Source organism: Abramis brama (assembly GCF_963993115.1).
Source record: "Abramis brama genome assembly, chromosome: 8".
Taxonomy (NCBI): Eukaryota; Metazoa; Chordata; class Actinopteri; order Cypriniformes; family Leuciscidae; genus Abramis; species Abramis brama.
In genome coordinates, this window is record NC_139970.1 from 29,160,798 (window position 1) to 29,177,233 (window position 16,436).

At 34.8% G+C, this 16,436-nt stretch overlaps 2 protein-coding genes across 4 annotated transcripts; both read right to left on the reverse strand.

The window, feature by feature from the left end:
- Nucleotides 1-1,817: 1,817 nt before the first annotated feature.
- Nucleotides 1,818-5,588, reverse strand: LOC311087959 (uncharacterized protein). Of its 3 annotated transcripts, none has more exons than XM_084121496.1 (10): nt 5,488-5,588; nt 4,876-4,899; nt 4,533-4,769; nt 3,975-4,310; nt 3,528-3,836; nt 3,234-3,338; nt 3,017-3,082; nt 2,808-2,882; nt 2,703-2,731; nt 1,818-2,562 (listed from the first exon to the last, which is right to left on the reverse strand). In XM_084121496.1, the coding sequence occupies exons 1-10, from the start codon at nt 5,552-5,554 to the stop codon at nt 2,494-2,496; spliced, it is 1,317 nt and encodes a 438-aa protein (XP_083977622.1). In that variant the 5' UTR covers nt 5,555-5,588; the 3' UTR covers nt 1,818-2,493. The 3 variants fall into 3 exon arrangements, with proteins under 3 accessions (XP_083977622.1, XP_083977623.1, XP_083977624.1); XM_084121497.1 differs by having other exon boundaries at nt 2,808-2,879; nt 5,488-5,585; XM_084121498.1 differs by lacking the exons at nt 1,818-2,562; nt 2,703-2,731 and having other exon boundaries at nt 2,808-2,905; nt 5,488-5,585.
- Nucleotides 5,589-7,505: 1,917 nt separating this feature from the next.
- Nucleotides 7,506-11,999, reverse strand: LOC311087963 (uncharacterized protein). Its single transcript, XM_084121501.1, has 8 exons — nt 11,925-11,999; nt 11,379-11,402; nt 11,034-11,270; nt 9,223-9,558; nt 8,794-9,096; nt 8,560-8,679; nt 7,852-7,892; nt 7,506-7,724 (listed from the first exon to the last, which is right to left on the reverse strand). The coding sequence occupies exons 1-8, from the start codon at nt 11,989-11,991 to the stop codon at nt 7,677-7,679; spliced, it is 1,176 nt and encodes a 391-aa protein (XP_083977627.1). The 5' UTR covers nt 11,992-11,999; the 3' UTR covers nt 7,506-7,676.
- Nucleotides 12,000-16,436: the final 4,437 nt, after the last annotated feature.

Genomic DNA, 16,436 nt, shown 5'->3' on the forward strand with positions numbered 1-16,436 from the left:
TTTCTGAATATCAGTTTTTCATATTCTGTCATTACATTTCTGACTACCACGCATTGTTATGCAAAGCATGGGTGACCTCAAGATTTTGAAAAAAGGGGGAAAAATACTGCTAGTGTCCCTACCAAGTGTCTTAACCAGCAAGTCTCCATTGGGCAACCAGCCTCATACAGTTTGACCAGCATTTTTGTTGGTCAACGCATTGCTATACTGTTCCACACCAGCATGTATCCAGCATTAACCCGCTTGTAAATTTAAGCTTGTCTAAAATGGTTTCATCAGGCTTGGAGATACAGAATGCTAGTTTTAATGAAATAAAAAGCATGCACTTGCTCAAGCAATATATTATGTAGGATTCCCATTGAGTTTTAGATTGACATGATTTTGATCATTTTTGGCTCAAATCACCTAAATCCAATCATGACTAATGTTGATTTTTTTTTTACATTTTATAATGTGGCAAATTATAGTTATATAGGCCACAGTTATATATTTCATTGCTTTATGATCTAATGAGACTATAAAGCAATGAAATCTATAACTCAGATTCAATATTGAGGGTTACATTCTGGATATTATTCTTTTTTTCTTCCTCACAATCTACATTCTGACATTTGCATGTTATCCTTCATCCCCAACCATATGAATGAAAAATGTGAGCTTGCATAAAAATGGAGCCACTGGAATATCTGTCTGAACTACTATCAGTAATATCGTTTGTTTATTTAACTTGCTTGTATTTTCCTACTCCTCAAAGTGCTGCTAAAAGTATTAGAAGTGGTGCAGGATTTTGTAACATTATAACATAATGTGAGTCTGACATAAAATATAGAAGTGTATGTAGTTTCAGGGCATTCGCAGATGGGTTGCATTCGCAGTGGAATATGTTTGATGTGAGCAGTGCTTTGTGGCTATGAATTTCTTCTAGTGTTGCTCAGCACAGCAGAAACAGTATATTTTAGATAGGACAGGTAATGGTGTGTAGTTTACCATATAGCTTTAAATGGATGCAGAGACACCAAAACCACCAATTTGTGTGTGTGTGTGTGTGTGTGTGTGTGTGTGTGTGTGTGTGTGTGTGTGTGTGTGTGTGTGTGTGTGTGTGTGTGTGTGTGTGTGTGTGTGTGTGTGTGTGTGTGTGGGCAGAAACAGCTGAAGTGTTTGGAGTGATGGACAGAATAAAGCGATTTTAGAACATATTAATTCAAAGTGAAGGAGATTAAGCAGAGCAGAAAAGCTAAAAAGGTGCTGTGATTGTCAGTAGTTGAAAGTAAGACTTTGGATAAGATTCTACCCATCTTGACCGTATTTATGGTGCTCCTTGTAATGCGTCTTTACTGCATGATGTGGTCAAGACCTTAATAAAATGGGATTATCTGACGCCTACATTTTGGTGACAAAGATGTGAGTCAGAGCATGTGTTAACCTTGGTTATATATTTTTTTTCTAAACGCAGCCTATTCTGTCAACATCTGCCTTTCCCTCCCCACAGAACATCGTTTATGAACATTTTGATGCTGTCATACTGTAATTCATCACTCAATGGTTCTACTTAGCAGACCTTGAGAAGCGTTTAAAAATCCCCCCACGTTTAAATAAAGACACGCATTTATACAAAGCAGAGCAACCTTGAGTTAGTGTGGAGCGTTATCCCTCGTCCATAAAGACATCCTATTCAAACTACTTTTTTCCCCCCCACACTTTTGTGTTTTAGATTGAAGTACATTGAAGCAGCATGTTCTGGGTGGATTCCAGGAGGATGAAAGTGACAGACAGAGAGAGCGAGAGAGAAGAGGATGTGTAACTGCATTTTCCTTTTTTGTACTTACACTTTTTTTTATTATCATTATATTTCAAGTATGTTTTCAAACAGTGCCATCAAATGGCCATTTCACCAGCGTACATGCACTTGTATGAAAGATGCTATAATATTAGGCTATAACAAATGCTAAGTCATAATAATAGTAGGCTATTTAGTTGATGCTTGTAAAAATGTGACTCCACTCAAAATTAATCAAGAAATGCAATTATCCAGTTTCAGTCTGACAGATTATTATTTGTGGTAGTGTACAGAAGGCAGTTAGGTGTGTTTCTCACACCACGAAACAGTCTCAGATTATAGTTTGTAATCAGACAGCGCCATCTGCTGTTTAATTTAGAAAGTGATAATACTTTCTCCATGAGACAATAGTTTGAGGCTCGTATAAATAAAACACTATGACCTGGTTTCACAGACAGGATTAGGCCTTAGTTCAATTAGGACATTTAGCTTATAAACATGCCTTAGAAAAAAACATTACTGGTGTGCATCTTGAGACAAAACAATGGCAGTGACATAGATATGACAGTGCAAGTTGCTTTCAGTTAAAACAGCTCAAACATGCATTTTAGTGTGAGACTAAGCTGAAGCCTTGTCTGTGAAACTGGGGGTATATGAATAAATGACACAATTATCTCTCGTTTAGATTTTCATGACAGCGTGGGGAAGTTATATCTTTAAGTCTGGAACCTGGATTTGTTGAAATAAATGGTTGCGTATGTCACATTGTCTGATGTAGCTGGTGTCTGTGGAGAGATGAGACAAATTAACAGCAAATAAAATTATTTTGGGAAAATGACAATCACAATTGGCAGCACATTAAATGAACAACATTATATAATATACTGTTTTGGACTGTAACATATTAATAAACATCTGCACTTACCTCATCTCTTTTATTTATGTTCGTTTTTTCTGCAGAAAAAGATCTTTATGAGATGATGTTGAGTTGAGATGACATTTTGGAATTCTAGGATGTAAAAAATCGTACCATATCTGTTTCTTCTTATATGGCGATACATTTCAGGACTCTTTTCTCTGTTTCCCAGTGTGCTGCTGCACTCTACTGGAGGAAGAAGAAAACCAGACCTTCATTTTTGGGGGGGAAATTTGTTAAGTTATTTCAGTAAAATAGTAAACATAGCTTGCAGCTAATGGATAGGCTATATGAAATGAAATATATTTAGCCGATTTGAATACCTCTGTCTTTCCTCATTTGGCTGATATTGATATAGACTGGTTCAGACTCCTGAGGGTCCGAGTGCACTGAAAGAATTGCAAATACAGCAAGAGTTGTTTAGAAAGAAAGAAAGAAAGAAAGAAAGAAAGAAAGAAAGAAAGAAAGAAAGAAAGAAAGAAGTGATTCCCTCATGTACTGTGAAAAGACAGAAAATACAGATACACAGATGGTTTTTACCTGACATTCGTTTTCTGTAAAGGTAATACAATAGAGCTCCAAGCAGAATCCCAGCACACAGAGCCAAAACAGAGGATACAATAGCCTTTGCATATTTGTTGAATTCTAAAAGAAAATAGAGACTTTATTTATATTAATTAAATTAAATTAAATTAAATTAATATAATTAAATTCATTTGTTGATTTTTCTCTATCAGGATCATTTGAAGATGAGCTATACATTGTACATTTTGAGCATACTTTTTTTCCGCGATAAGGTGAAAAGTACTGTATATTAATGGTTAAAGATTTTACCTTGGTTTGGTACAGTTGAGGTTTCTGTTGATGAGGAAAGACTAATTGTTATAGGAGCCAGAGCTCTGAGTGTATCCTCAGTAAAAACTGCACACTGCCAGTGCAGCGGGTCTGTTTCACTGCTGGACAGATTCACTGTGAGTTGTAACTTGTTGTTTTTCTCAGTCATGATTTGCTGTTTTCCCAGCACTCCTCTGTTCCCCTCCATCCTGAGCCAGACCAGCGTCACTGAATCAGTCACTTCAGAAACTTCACAGGTAAGATTCACTGACTGATTCCTCAACACACCATCAGGGGGCTCCACTGAGACTGAAATATCAATTACCTTTTAAATGCACTGAACAAATATTCAAAATTATACAGCTTTGGATGTCTGATGACCAAATGTAAGTGAAAAATCTTTGTATTTATTACTATTGATTGATTGACTGATTGATATTTGCAAACCTCTGATGGTGTGTAGCATTGTGGTTTTGTAGATACCAGTATTTGTAATACACCTGTATGTCCCACTAAAATTGAAGTTCACAGGTGAGATGTGAAAGATAAACGATTGACTACTGTATGTGTTTGAAGAAAGTCTTCCTGGTTTAATTGGTCCTTTAACTTGAACTTTGCTTCCTTTTTCAACAGCTATCAGATCAGTCTCTGAATTAGGCCTCGGCTCCCAGGTCCACTTCCAGCTGTCGTATTCCTTTTTAGACTTGCAGATCAGTGATACGTCACTATTATTAGAGCTTTGTCTGTAAATGGTATTCATTTTATTTTTTACATTATATGAAGCTGGAAAGACAATATGTAACATGGTGAATTTCAGTGAAAACATCTCAGTTAGTACATTTCAGTTTTAAACATATTTCTGAAAAGCACTGTCTTTTAAAGACAAACACTTTTGCACATTATTAATTATTAATTATATTAACTTGCAGTATTCTTAATGAAAATATTTTAGATCTTTATTATTTAGGCATACACCACAGATTTAATATAAAATAATATACTTACTTGAACTGACATTAAGCGTATGAATCCTAACCGTTGATACATTTCCATCTTTCATTAATCTACAGTAATATTTGCCCTGATTGTGTTCATCAACGGTGTGTAAAATGATGTAAGCAGAGTTGTTGTACAGTAGAGTGGTGTTGGATGTTTGTTCTCCATCTGTCTCCCACTGCAATTTTGAGGATTCAGACAGGAGAGAGACCTCGCATCGCAAAGACACATCATCGCCACGCAGAACTTTGGAAGATAGAGTATTAGAACCGATTGTGAGAAATGTTGTGTATCTTTCCTACATTTATAACAAAATTGAGTTACTTTTAAAATATTTTTTCTGTCTACTAACCTTCATTTGGGGCAGTTTGAAATGCTGAGTAGGATAAAAAACAATTACAACAATTACATAAAATAAACCTTGCAGGACAGAACACAAAGTGTGCTATACATCATCTGAGGACTTTCCATAAATACAACATATGTTCACCAGCATTTTCAAAACATTTGAACAAAGAGAGACTACAGTATATACTGTATGCTTTATAAATACAATTTTTTTTTTTTTTTTTGGATTGTCAGGTTGTTGATCACTGACAATGACACACAGACATGTTTAAGTATCTGCTGTCATGTAATGTTCAACTTCAGTAGATGTATGTGCCTGTGAGTGTGTATGAGTGATATTTTTTATCTTTTACTTTAGTTATTTTTTTTTAAATTAAACCGTTATCTTTAAATATATATTTAATTTAAATTTGATTACAATGGAGATTACGAAACCTACAGATTACTGTACTGTATAAATTATAATGTTTAAACGTTTTTTTTTTTAAATAGTTTGAACATTATTAAATCATTCCATAATTTATCAATTTCTAATTAGTGTATGTTGTGAGTAAAATAAAAACAGCAAAAGAGAGAAGAGTTTTTGATATGATTAATTGATTAAAGTGAGACTCACCGATGCCGTGGAATCGGGAACAAAATCCACACATCAATAAAAAGATTTTAAAAGGTTTAAGTGGCATGATTCTTCTTTTCAGTGCCTCGGATACAATGATGCACTCTGAAGAGTTTGAAGAAACAACTAGCCAGTACATTTTAATGGGCGGTGCAATATTCAGAAATTTGTCTGTCATAGAAAACAACCAGCACATGAATTTTAAACAAAATGTCCATGCAGAGTGACACTGTATCTAGCACTAATTTATTTTGCAGCATTAATTACATTTAGAAGTTTGAACAAATTTCTAAAAATCAAACTCATAAAAAAGAAATCATGTTTTTTGAAATCTTCTGTTTGTACATGGTTTAAACAGCTCTAATAAACCCATTTTAGGTTATTTTGCATCAATAAAATAAAACAAGTTGGACATGTGAAAAACATTATTTTATTTTTTTTAGATTAGTCTGGTTTTCACGATTATCTAATTTCCAGTGCAGGAAATGAATTGCTAAACTGAACTATCTTGAGGTTTCTCTCAGGCACACGTATCTGTGATCTAAAGTGTGATATAAACTCACAACCAGCGTTTTTGAGGTCTATTTTTGGAACTTAGTTTATTTGTAAGGCACATGCAGTACAACTCTACAAAATATTTAAAATGACCACTGTCTATTGTTTGCTGGGCTTTTTCAAGGCACTAGCTTTTGTTAAGCTATAAACAATGTATTGTGAAAATCATTATAAATTGTGTAAATAAATTGAACTGAACTGATATACAACCCCCATGCCTCAAAAACCTTGTCAAAACCTGCCACTAAACAGCCTTCTTTATAGGCTTTTCAATGAACAGTACAGTAAATTATGCAATTCTATATATAAGGAAACAATAATACCAAACTATAGATTTTGGCAATAAAAATGAATTTAATAAAATGTACAAAAATTAATTTGAATAGAACAGAAATAAATTAAAAGAATAATAATAAAAAAAACGACAGTTTTTGAACTTTTGCTTCGTGTTCCAGTTCTGAGTGCTGGTCTGAGGTGGTTATAGTTAGACAAGAGGCATAAGAAACATTATTATTGTTTTTGTTTTTTTAGGTCACACTCAGGGTCCGATTCTAAATATTAACTTACTATTAACTATGACTTTTACCTCAATCAACTCCTAAGTACTGCTTATTAGATGGTAAGGTAGTTGTTAAGTTTAGGTATTTTATGGGTATAGGATTAAGGGACATAGAATATGGTCATGCAGAATAAGGCATTAATATGTGGTTTATAAGTAGGCTACTAAACAGCCAATATCCTAGTATTATGTATGCTAATAAGCAACTTTAATAGTGTGAATTGGATTCTAAACTGAAGTGTTACCGTTTTTGTTTTTTTATTAAATCCCTTGCCTTCACAGAGTCAAATGTGCCTGATAAAATTTAATATCTCAAAATTAGCAATAGAAATGACTTTTATAGGCTTCAGTTCACACAGGGAATGCAATCATTTTACATTTATTTTTATGAATGTCCTCGTTTAAAATGCTTGCAGTTAAGTATTTTCTTTTTGCATTCTTACTTTTGGTTGAGCTAAAAGCTAAAAAAAAAAATCAGTTACACTTTTATGAAGGTGACGTAGTTAAATTGTACTTATTCAAATGAGTACTGAGTTATATTAAATAACTACATATGCTATAGTGTTACGGTTAGGATTAGGGTTTGGGTTAGAGTTAGTTACTTGCAGTTATGCATAATTTACTGTTATTACTTTAGTAAGTACATGTAGTAACGTGTAACTACATCACCTTAAAATAAAGTGTTACCAAAACATCTTAGCTTTTTCCATACCAGGAAATACGTTGCAACATTTAGCAGAATTGCGTGTCATGAAACCACATGAAGGTTTCTTTCTGGTATGCAAACATATTGATTCAAGTCTGATTTTACTTTGATGATGATGTTTGTGGCATTTGTTTTCTCCTATGAAAATAAACCCAACGGCCCTTTACTTACAGATAGAGCACACTCACAATCTCACTTGAGCAGAACAAGCTTTATTACTCTTAATTAATTTCTATCATACCAAAATAATGCATGACTAGCTTGTTATTATTAATACAAGATTCATTTGATGTCTTCAGTTCCATTCAATGATGATAATTAAAAAAAAGAAATACAAGGTTCTGTACATGATTTATCCAGAGTGATGACTCATTGTGCTGTAGCTGAATAGATGACTGTAGTACTGCAGTCCATATCCTGTAGATATTGAGATATACAAGCTTAAAGAGTGTACTTTTACTGTAAATCACAAACAACACATGTATCATTGGCAAATCAAAATGACAGTCTGAAATGTTTATGAAAGAACATGTTTTCAGCTGACCTCTGAACTTGCAGGATTGGTTTTAAACCAGCTGTCATCTCCTGGAAAACAGTCACGGAGTTAGCATATTTGTCATTGTAAAGAACACACAGAGGTTAATAATGTGCAGATAAGCTAATGTCTCTTTAAGACAAGCCTATTGATTTAGCAGCCATTTTATTAAATATTTGCTATACATGCACTCTCAGAAAATAAAGTACATAATTGTACCTTTAGGGGTACAATGGCTTGTCACTGGGGCTGTACCCTCAAGGGTACAATATTGTACCTTAACCTTTAAAAGAAACGGTACATATGTACCTTTTAATGCTTTTTGAGAAAGGTACATATATGTACCTTGAGGTCCAATAATAAGCCCTATGGGGTACATTAGTGTAGATTGTACCTTGGGGAACAGAAATGGACTCCTACTGTACCCCTATTTCTGACAGTGTGCAAAAAAGGTAGGCCTATACAAGCTCCAATCTACTTGTATGGAGACAGCCCAAATCATGATAAAATCTGTTTCTTTCAGGCTTATCGACTTATTAAGAATGCATATAGAGTAGTTACAAAAAACAGGCTAATGTCTCTTTAAAAAGTCAATTCGCTTTTGTAACTGAAAGTCAAGACAATTATCCAGCTGCCACATTGAGTGTAACAATTTGTCCCGTTTATTTTTCTATGGAGCATCTTCTCCTCCTCATACTGTCTCTGAGATCAGCTCACCTGTTTTTCGCTGACATTTAAAAACTAGAAGTCCCAGCAGCAGAATCAGCACAGTACCAATGACAACACACACCACGATGATCACGTTCTGTAGATGACTTTCCTGTGTCAAGATATCTTCTGCAGAAACATTATGGAGTCAGATAATACACCAACACTGCCCAGCATCATGACTACACAGTGACAATTCACTATTTGTATGCTAGTACGTAAACTTAATGGTTAATTTATTACCTTGGTATGGTACAGTTGAGGTTTCTGTTGATGAGGAAAGACTGATTGTTATAGGAGCCAGAGCTCTGAGTGTATCCTCAGTAAAAACTGCACACTGCCAGTGCTCTGTTTCACTGCTGGACAGATTCACTGTGAGTTGTAACTTGTTGTTTTTCTCAGTCATAATTTGCTGTTTTCCCAGCACTCCTCTGTTCCCCTCCATCCTGAGCCAGACCAGCGTCACTGAATCAGTCACTTCAGAAACTTCACAGGTAAGATTCACTGACTGATTCCTCAACACACCATCAGGGGGCTCCACTGAGACTGAAATCAACAACAACATCAATTAACTTTTAAATGCAATGAACAAATGTACTGATGAGCAAAATGTAGCTGAAAAATCAATGTATTTATTTTTATTGATTGATTGACTGATTGATATTTGCAAACCTCTGATGGTGTGTAGCATTGTGGTTTTGTAGATACCAGTATTTGTAATACACCTGTATGTCCCACTAAAATTGAAGTTCACAGGTGAGATGTGAAAGATAAACGATTGACTATTGTATGTGTTTGAAGAAAGTCTTCCTGGTTTAATTGGTCCTTTAACTTGAACTTTGCTTCCTTTTTCAACTGCTATCAGATCAGTCTCTGAATTAGGCCTCGGCTCCCAGGTCCACTTCCATCTATGGTATTCATTTTTAGACTTGCAGATCAGTGATACGTCACTATTATTAGAGCTTTGTCTGTAAATGGTATTCATTTTATTATTTCCATTATATGAATCTGGAAAGACAATAGGTAACATGGTGAATTTCAGTGATTACATACATTTCAGTTTTAAACATATTTCTGAAAAGCACTGTCTTTATACCCTAGTGAAATTTAATGTACTAAAATGTATTATTTTTTTTAAATACATTTATATTTATGTACTTAATATAAATACCCTGCAATTGTACTTTTGACATACTAAATTTATATACTTAAAGTCTGCTAAATTGGAACAACTAATTTTGTTCTTAATGCTCTGTAGTTTTCCGGAAATAGTGCTGAGGTCCAACTAAAGATATATTTGATTGTGCTAAAGTGGAACAATTGCAAGTATACTTTAGGTACACTTTAAATATCTTGCATTTAAAGACTGATATTATACAGAGATCATACTATATATATATATAGTGATATTAAAACACTAATTAGGCTAATACACTTGGCTCATTGAAACGTGGAAGTCTCTGGTCCCTTAATTCTTTATGCAACATCATGTTTTTAAAAGCAGGTGTTACAAGGTAAAGTTTAATGTTGTGTCTGCTGGCTTTATTTCTTCAACAACTTCAAGTTTAAAGCACTTTGGTGTTCTATACAGGCCGTTTCAAGTTTATTTTCATGCCAGTATTTTCTACTGTGCCTATATTGAGACTTATCTTGGCGATTCGCAGTCTTTAAATCCATATAATTTGTGCTGTCATTTATGGAAAAATATGTTTGCTTATAGCAGTACTTGTAACAGTATAGAAAGAATGCAAAGTAACCCCAGTTTTGCGTGGTGGCGCAACTGGTTAACCGAGTACGCTTATGTTTCCTACATTCAATTTACATATACTGTATCTGTTCCCATTGTCTGACTAATGTTCTCCGAATAAGTGAGTTACTGGTATACTTTGGGGTGTCTGTAAAATTTTATTATTTATAAAGTTTAGGCTACTTTATTGTATTTGAAGCAAACAATAATAATGCCATGAGCACACTTCAAGTTTATATGGAATGCCATTGCAATGTGTTTTAAAAGCACTAAAAGTATGACCTCAGTTTGTTATCAGTATAATATTAATGTATGTTCAACACTCACAGTGTAATTGAATTACAATTGTAATGTCACCAAAATACATTTGAAGTTTATACTGAGTGAATATATTTCAAAACTTAAATACAAGAGTACATATTTAAAGTGTACTTAAGTACACTTGGAATAGTTCCACTTTAGCACAAACAAATATGTATATTTAATACATATTTAGTTGAACTTCACCACTGCTTTTGGACTAAAATGCATTTTAGTATACAAAATTAGTTCCAATTTAACAGACGTTAAGTAAACTAAGTTATAGTGTGCCACAAATACATTATAGTTCAACTAAAGTACATTCAAATAAATTGTGCATAAGTATAAAAAAATTTCACTAGGGTAGGCCTAAAGTTTTTTTTTTTTTTTTTATTTGAGATGACTTCTGCACATAATAATTTTAAAATATACTTACTTGAACTGACATTAAGCGTGTGAATCCTAACCGTTGATACATTTCCATCTTCCATTAATCTACAGTAATATTTGCCCTGATTGTGTTCATCAACGGTGTGTAAAATGATGTAAGCAGAGTTGTTGTACAGTAGAGTGGTGTTGGATGTTGGTTCTCCATCTCTCTCCCACTGCAATGTTGAGGATTCAGACAGGAAAGAGACCTCGCATCGCAAAGACACATCAACGCCACGCTGAACTTTGGAAGATAGAGTATTAGAACCAATTGTGAGAAATGGTGTGTATCTTTCCTACATTTATAACAAAATGTACTGTTACTTTTACAATATTTTTGCTCTCTACTAACCTTCCTTTGGGGCAGTTTGAAATGCTGAGTAGGATAAAAAACAATTACAATTACAACAATTACATAAAATAAACCTTGCAGGACAAAACACAAAGTGTGCTATACATAATCTGAGGACTTTCCATAAATACAATATGTATTCATCAGAATTTTCAAAACATTTAAACAAAGAGAGGCTACAGTATATACTGTATGCTGACATTGACACACAGACATGTTTATCTGCTGTCATGTAATGTTCAACATGTAAAGTTCAACTTTATCTTTTACTTTAGTTAATTCGTTTTGAATTAAACCGTTATCTTTAAATAGATATTTAATTTAAATTGGTTGACAATGGAGATTGTGAAACCTACAGATTACTGTACTGTATAAATTATAATGTTTAAATGTTTTTTTTTAAATAGTTATTAAATAACATTATTAAATCATTCCATAATTTATCATAGTTTATCAATTTCTAATTAGTGTATGTTGTGAGTAAAATAAAAACAGCAAAAGAGAGAAGAGTTTTTGATATGATCAATTGGTTAAAGTGAGACTCACCGATGGCGTGGAATCGGGAAAAAAATCCACACATCAATATAAAGATTTTAAAAGGTTTAAGTGACATGATTCTTCTTGTCAGTGCCTCGGATACAATGATGCACTCTGAAGAAACAGCTAGACAGTGCATTTTAATGGGCGGTGCAAAACCTGCCTGTCATAGAAAACAACCAGTACATGAATTTTAAACAAAATGTCCATGCAGAGAGATACTGTACTATCTAGCACTAATTCATTTTTATTGATTTTATTTTTATGAACAAATGCCCTAAAGACCTAACTCATAAGAAAAAAATATATATATATATTTTTGAAATCTTCTGTTTGTACAGGGCTTTAAACAGCCCTAATAAACCCATTTTAGGTTATCTTGTATCAATATAATGAGGCATGTTTAGAAATTATCTTTTTAGATTAGTCTGGTTTGCATGATTAGCTATCTTGAGTTTCCTTTTAAATGAAACTTGATGCTGCGTCATGACGCTGACGCTATTGAAACGCTTTTGCGTGAGCCGGTGTTGAAAGCAGGTGTGAAAACGCCAAACTTGATTGGCCAAAAGGATGGTCAGGTGACTCCAAGGCATTCACATGCACAATTACATCGACGACTGGCTCGTATTGACCAAGTTGGAAGAGGTAGTGGTTCGGCATTGAGATTTTTCTGGGGGTGGTATGGTTTCTCACCAGTGGGGATTTCTTTAAGACTGCAAGGGAAGCTCGGCTTCCCCTATAATGTCAAAAAAAATAATGGTCAAATATGTACTATTGTGTTAACATTTTATTGACTAAAAATGCGTTAGAAAACGTTAATCTCAAAGACGAGTTCGTTCAGAATCAGCTACATACAGCAGGTCGGCTGACTCGATTTCCTTCTCATACATTCCCGTAGCGTCACAGACAGTGAATTTCCCTGTTGAAGCCCAGCGTCCATTGACTTCAATGGGGCTGCTCTGAACAGTTTTTTTCAGCGCTTCGAAACTAGACGGTCATTGAATAAATGCTGCGATTATGTCCCGCCCACGGACGCTCAGCATCTCTGGGGGTGAATGAGGAGTGGGCTGGCCCGGACTCCAGGCTTCCGCGTGATGATTGGAGGGGCTGCATCTCCTTTTGATTGACAGCGATTTCATACAATAAAAAGTCGCTGCCGCTGAAGCTATTGGAGCTCAGTCCCATCGCGGATTTTTCAAGTGATAGTCAAAAGACAAACTGTTGCTACCTCTTTGTTGGTATTTGCTTGTCGAAATTGCTAGCCATTTTTCATAATACATTTCACACAATTATACATTTATACCTTTATTATATTATTACTTAACCTATTATATTTTTTATAATATTATTAGTAATAATTAAAAAAAATAATTATTAAAATAATTAAAAAATAGCCTATATATTATTATTATTATTATTATTATTATTATTATTATTATTATTATTATTATTATTATACTTTATTATTATTATTATTATTATTATTATTATTATACTTTATTATATTATTATTTATACCTTTATTATATTATTACATTTATACAATTATACCTAGCTTTGCTGGCCATTGAGAGGACACTGGTCAAGTCACTGGAAAAGATGCCTAGTTGGAACGATATAGGGTCAAAGAGCATTTTCTTGAAAAGGAACGTTGGGCAGAATTTACGTATAAATAAATGGACAATTTTTATGATGTAGGCCGAAAATGAGCTTCCCCTCTTTGAAAGACCAGCAGCCGCCACTGTTTCTCACGCTCGAGTCGACTCCCTCGTTGTCACTGTGAAGGACTTCAAGCTAGGTCAGGAGATTCATTTCTGCCAGTTTCAGAGGTTATTGGGCCTTATGGCAGCATCTGTACAAGAGACCTTTTTAGCTGTGGCTAAAAGGCAAAGGGTTCCACCCATCATGCAACCCATTGAAAAAGATAAGGGTAATGTACAGAGGACTTTGTTCCCTTTCTATGTGGGGGGACCCCTAGTTTCTCACTTTGGGTCCCACACTAGAGGCATGTGGTCGCCGCAAGACAGTGACTACAGATGCTTGCTTCACTGGCTGGGGGGCGATCATGGAAGATCTTTGGCTCTTAAATTGCTTTGAGATGAAGGTTTTATTTCTGGCTCTAAAATATTTTCTCCCAGATCTGAGAGGCTAACATGTGTTAATGCTGACAGACAACATGTCAGTAGTCTTCTACAGTAGTCAGTAGTCTGTCTGTGTTCTTGCTCCCTGTTCAGGCTGATGATGCTGATGTTACTCTGGGCTCAAGGCAGACTGCTATCACTTAGAGTAGTTTATATTCCAGGGCATTTGAATGTGGAAGAGGACAATCTGTCGAGGCATGTGCTGAGACCCAGGGATTGGAGACTCCACCTGGAGGTTCAGCAAAGAGAAAGTGGATCTGTTCGCCACCGAGGAGTCGACCCACTGTCCCCTCTGGTTTTCTCTCATACCTCTAGCTCCACTAGGACTGGATTCCATGGTAGCCTACAAACGTGGCAGAGTGCTTCATTTTACGCCTTTTCCTCAATCCCTCAGCTCCCGGGTTTTCTGGCCAGAGTCGTGCAAAAGGGAGTTTGCCTATTGCTAGTTGCTCCTTTTTGGCCAGCTCGGACCTAGCATCTTTCCTGAAATGCTCTCTTTGGGAGATTCTGACCACACACTAAAACAATGTGTTGGCTCAAAAAAAAAATAATAATAATTTACGTGACAGTTTGCATTAGTTTTTTTTTTTTTATTATGACAACTTGTAATGAAATTATGTTCAACCAACAAACAGCATTGAATTAGAGGAACTTAATAATTTGTAGCATGAACACAATTATTTTTAAAGAGACATTGTGTAGGAATTTCTCCCATCTAGCAGTGAAATTGTATTTTGCATTCAAACGAATAGTGCTCTCCAGCGCCTCGCTTTTTCAAATTCGTGTTGCATCTACGGTAGCCGTTATGTACCAAAAAGCTATGACAGGATGTCTTCTAATAGCACTTCATCGAGTTTTCCTTCGGGTGAACAGGTTTGTTATTTGTTTGTTATAAATTCTTCGTTTATGAGGATAAGTCAGATCATTGGCATAGGTATTTTTACACCATTGAGGACATATTTATGAATAAAAATATTGATTTTAGATAATAAGATACCTAAAAAACTACACATTGTCCCTTTAAGGTGATTACTTATAGTTCCATTTATTTGAGTTGTAGCCCTGGAACCAATTAATCTTACCTATTTTATTTAAAATACACTGCTTTCATAGCACATGCCAAATGTAACTGATTTAGCACGTGAATTTAATTAATAAGAAAGATATTACTTATCACTGACATTAGCACAGTCATTGCTTGTGTAAATAGTGTTTACCTTCATGCACAATACTCTTCAGCACAATGGTAACCACAAAAATTTCAGAAACTCTTTTAAATGTCAAACATAACAGCAATAAACACTAACATGTTTTTTTTCTCTTCATTAAAAACAAATAAAATAACACTTAATTACAAAATGTATTCTCCTTATTCAATACTATGCAAAGCACACTATAGGAACTAGAAATCCACTATCCAGTTTCCAAAGTTATCAAGACAATTTCATTGTTACAACAACTTAATTTTGAACAAAAATCCTTTAAGGCAGAAATTTTAGTTTAAATTACACACACTATTAAGTAAATGTAGTGATCAACATTATAATGTCAACAGAACTCAACAAAATAATGTTTGCAACTTAACAGGTTTCATTAAATCGATGAATTTGAATGTTTAACTTACAACTATGAATTATAATTTTCTTAAAATGTTCTGTCTAAAAGTGACCAAAAAGACATTTAACTCCAGCTCACCATCGGTGTTTCCAAACTGCTCCGTCTCCAAAATGTTCGTATGGGTCAGAGTTTGCAAGCAGGTGCGCAAATTTTCCCATCAAGTTTGTTTTTCACAACTTATTTGTCGGAAGTGGCGTACGCCTCTTTCAGGGCCTGTTTTTACTGGTTTTGTGCGTACTCAACGGTTATAAATGAGGCCCCTGATCTATTTTTGAAACTTAGTTTCTTTTGTAAGCACATACAAATCTACAAAAATATATATAAAAAAAATTCCTTCAGCGATGTCTGTGACGGGAGAGAGAATAGGGAGACAAGCAGTGGAAATGACAAACACCTGTGTCTTGTTTCAGTAATTGGCGTGAAGAGACGGTAGCCTATAAAGCCACCTGGGAGATGACAAGCGAGAGAGAGGGTCTAATTGAGACTCGTAAGACACCACCAGCACTGAGCACGCTCTGGAGAGCACTGGTGGAAAGATTTTAAGGAATGAGAAAGCTCTGGTGGAAAGAGTTAAAAACTGAGTTATGAGAAGCGCTCACAGTGCGGATTTATGTTTTTTTGTGTGATCTGCTGATTGTGAAATAAAAATACAAGTCTCAGTCAAGCCGACCCGTCTTCTTCCTTCTAGCATTATAGTGAACATTGTTACAAAGGCACTAGCCTTTGTTAAGCTACTTTAAAACTATGCATTGTGAAAAGCATT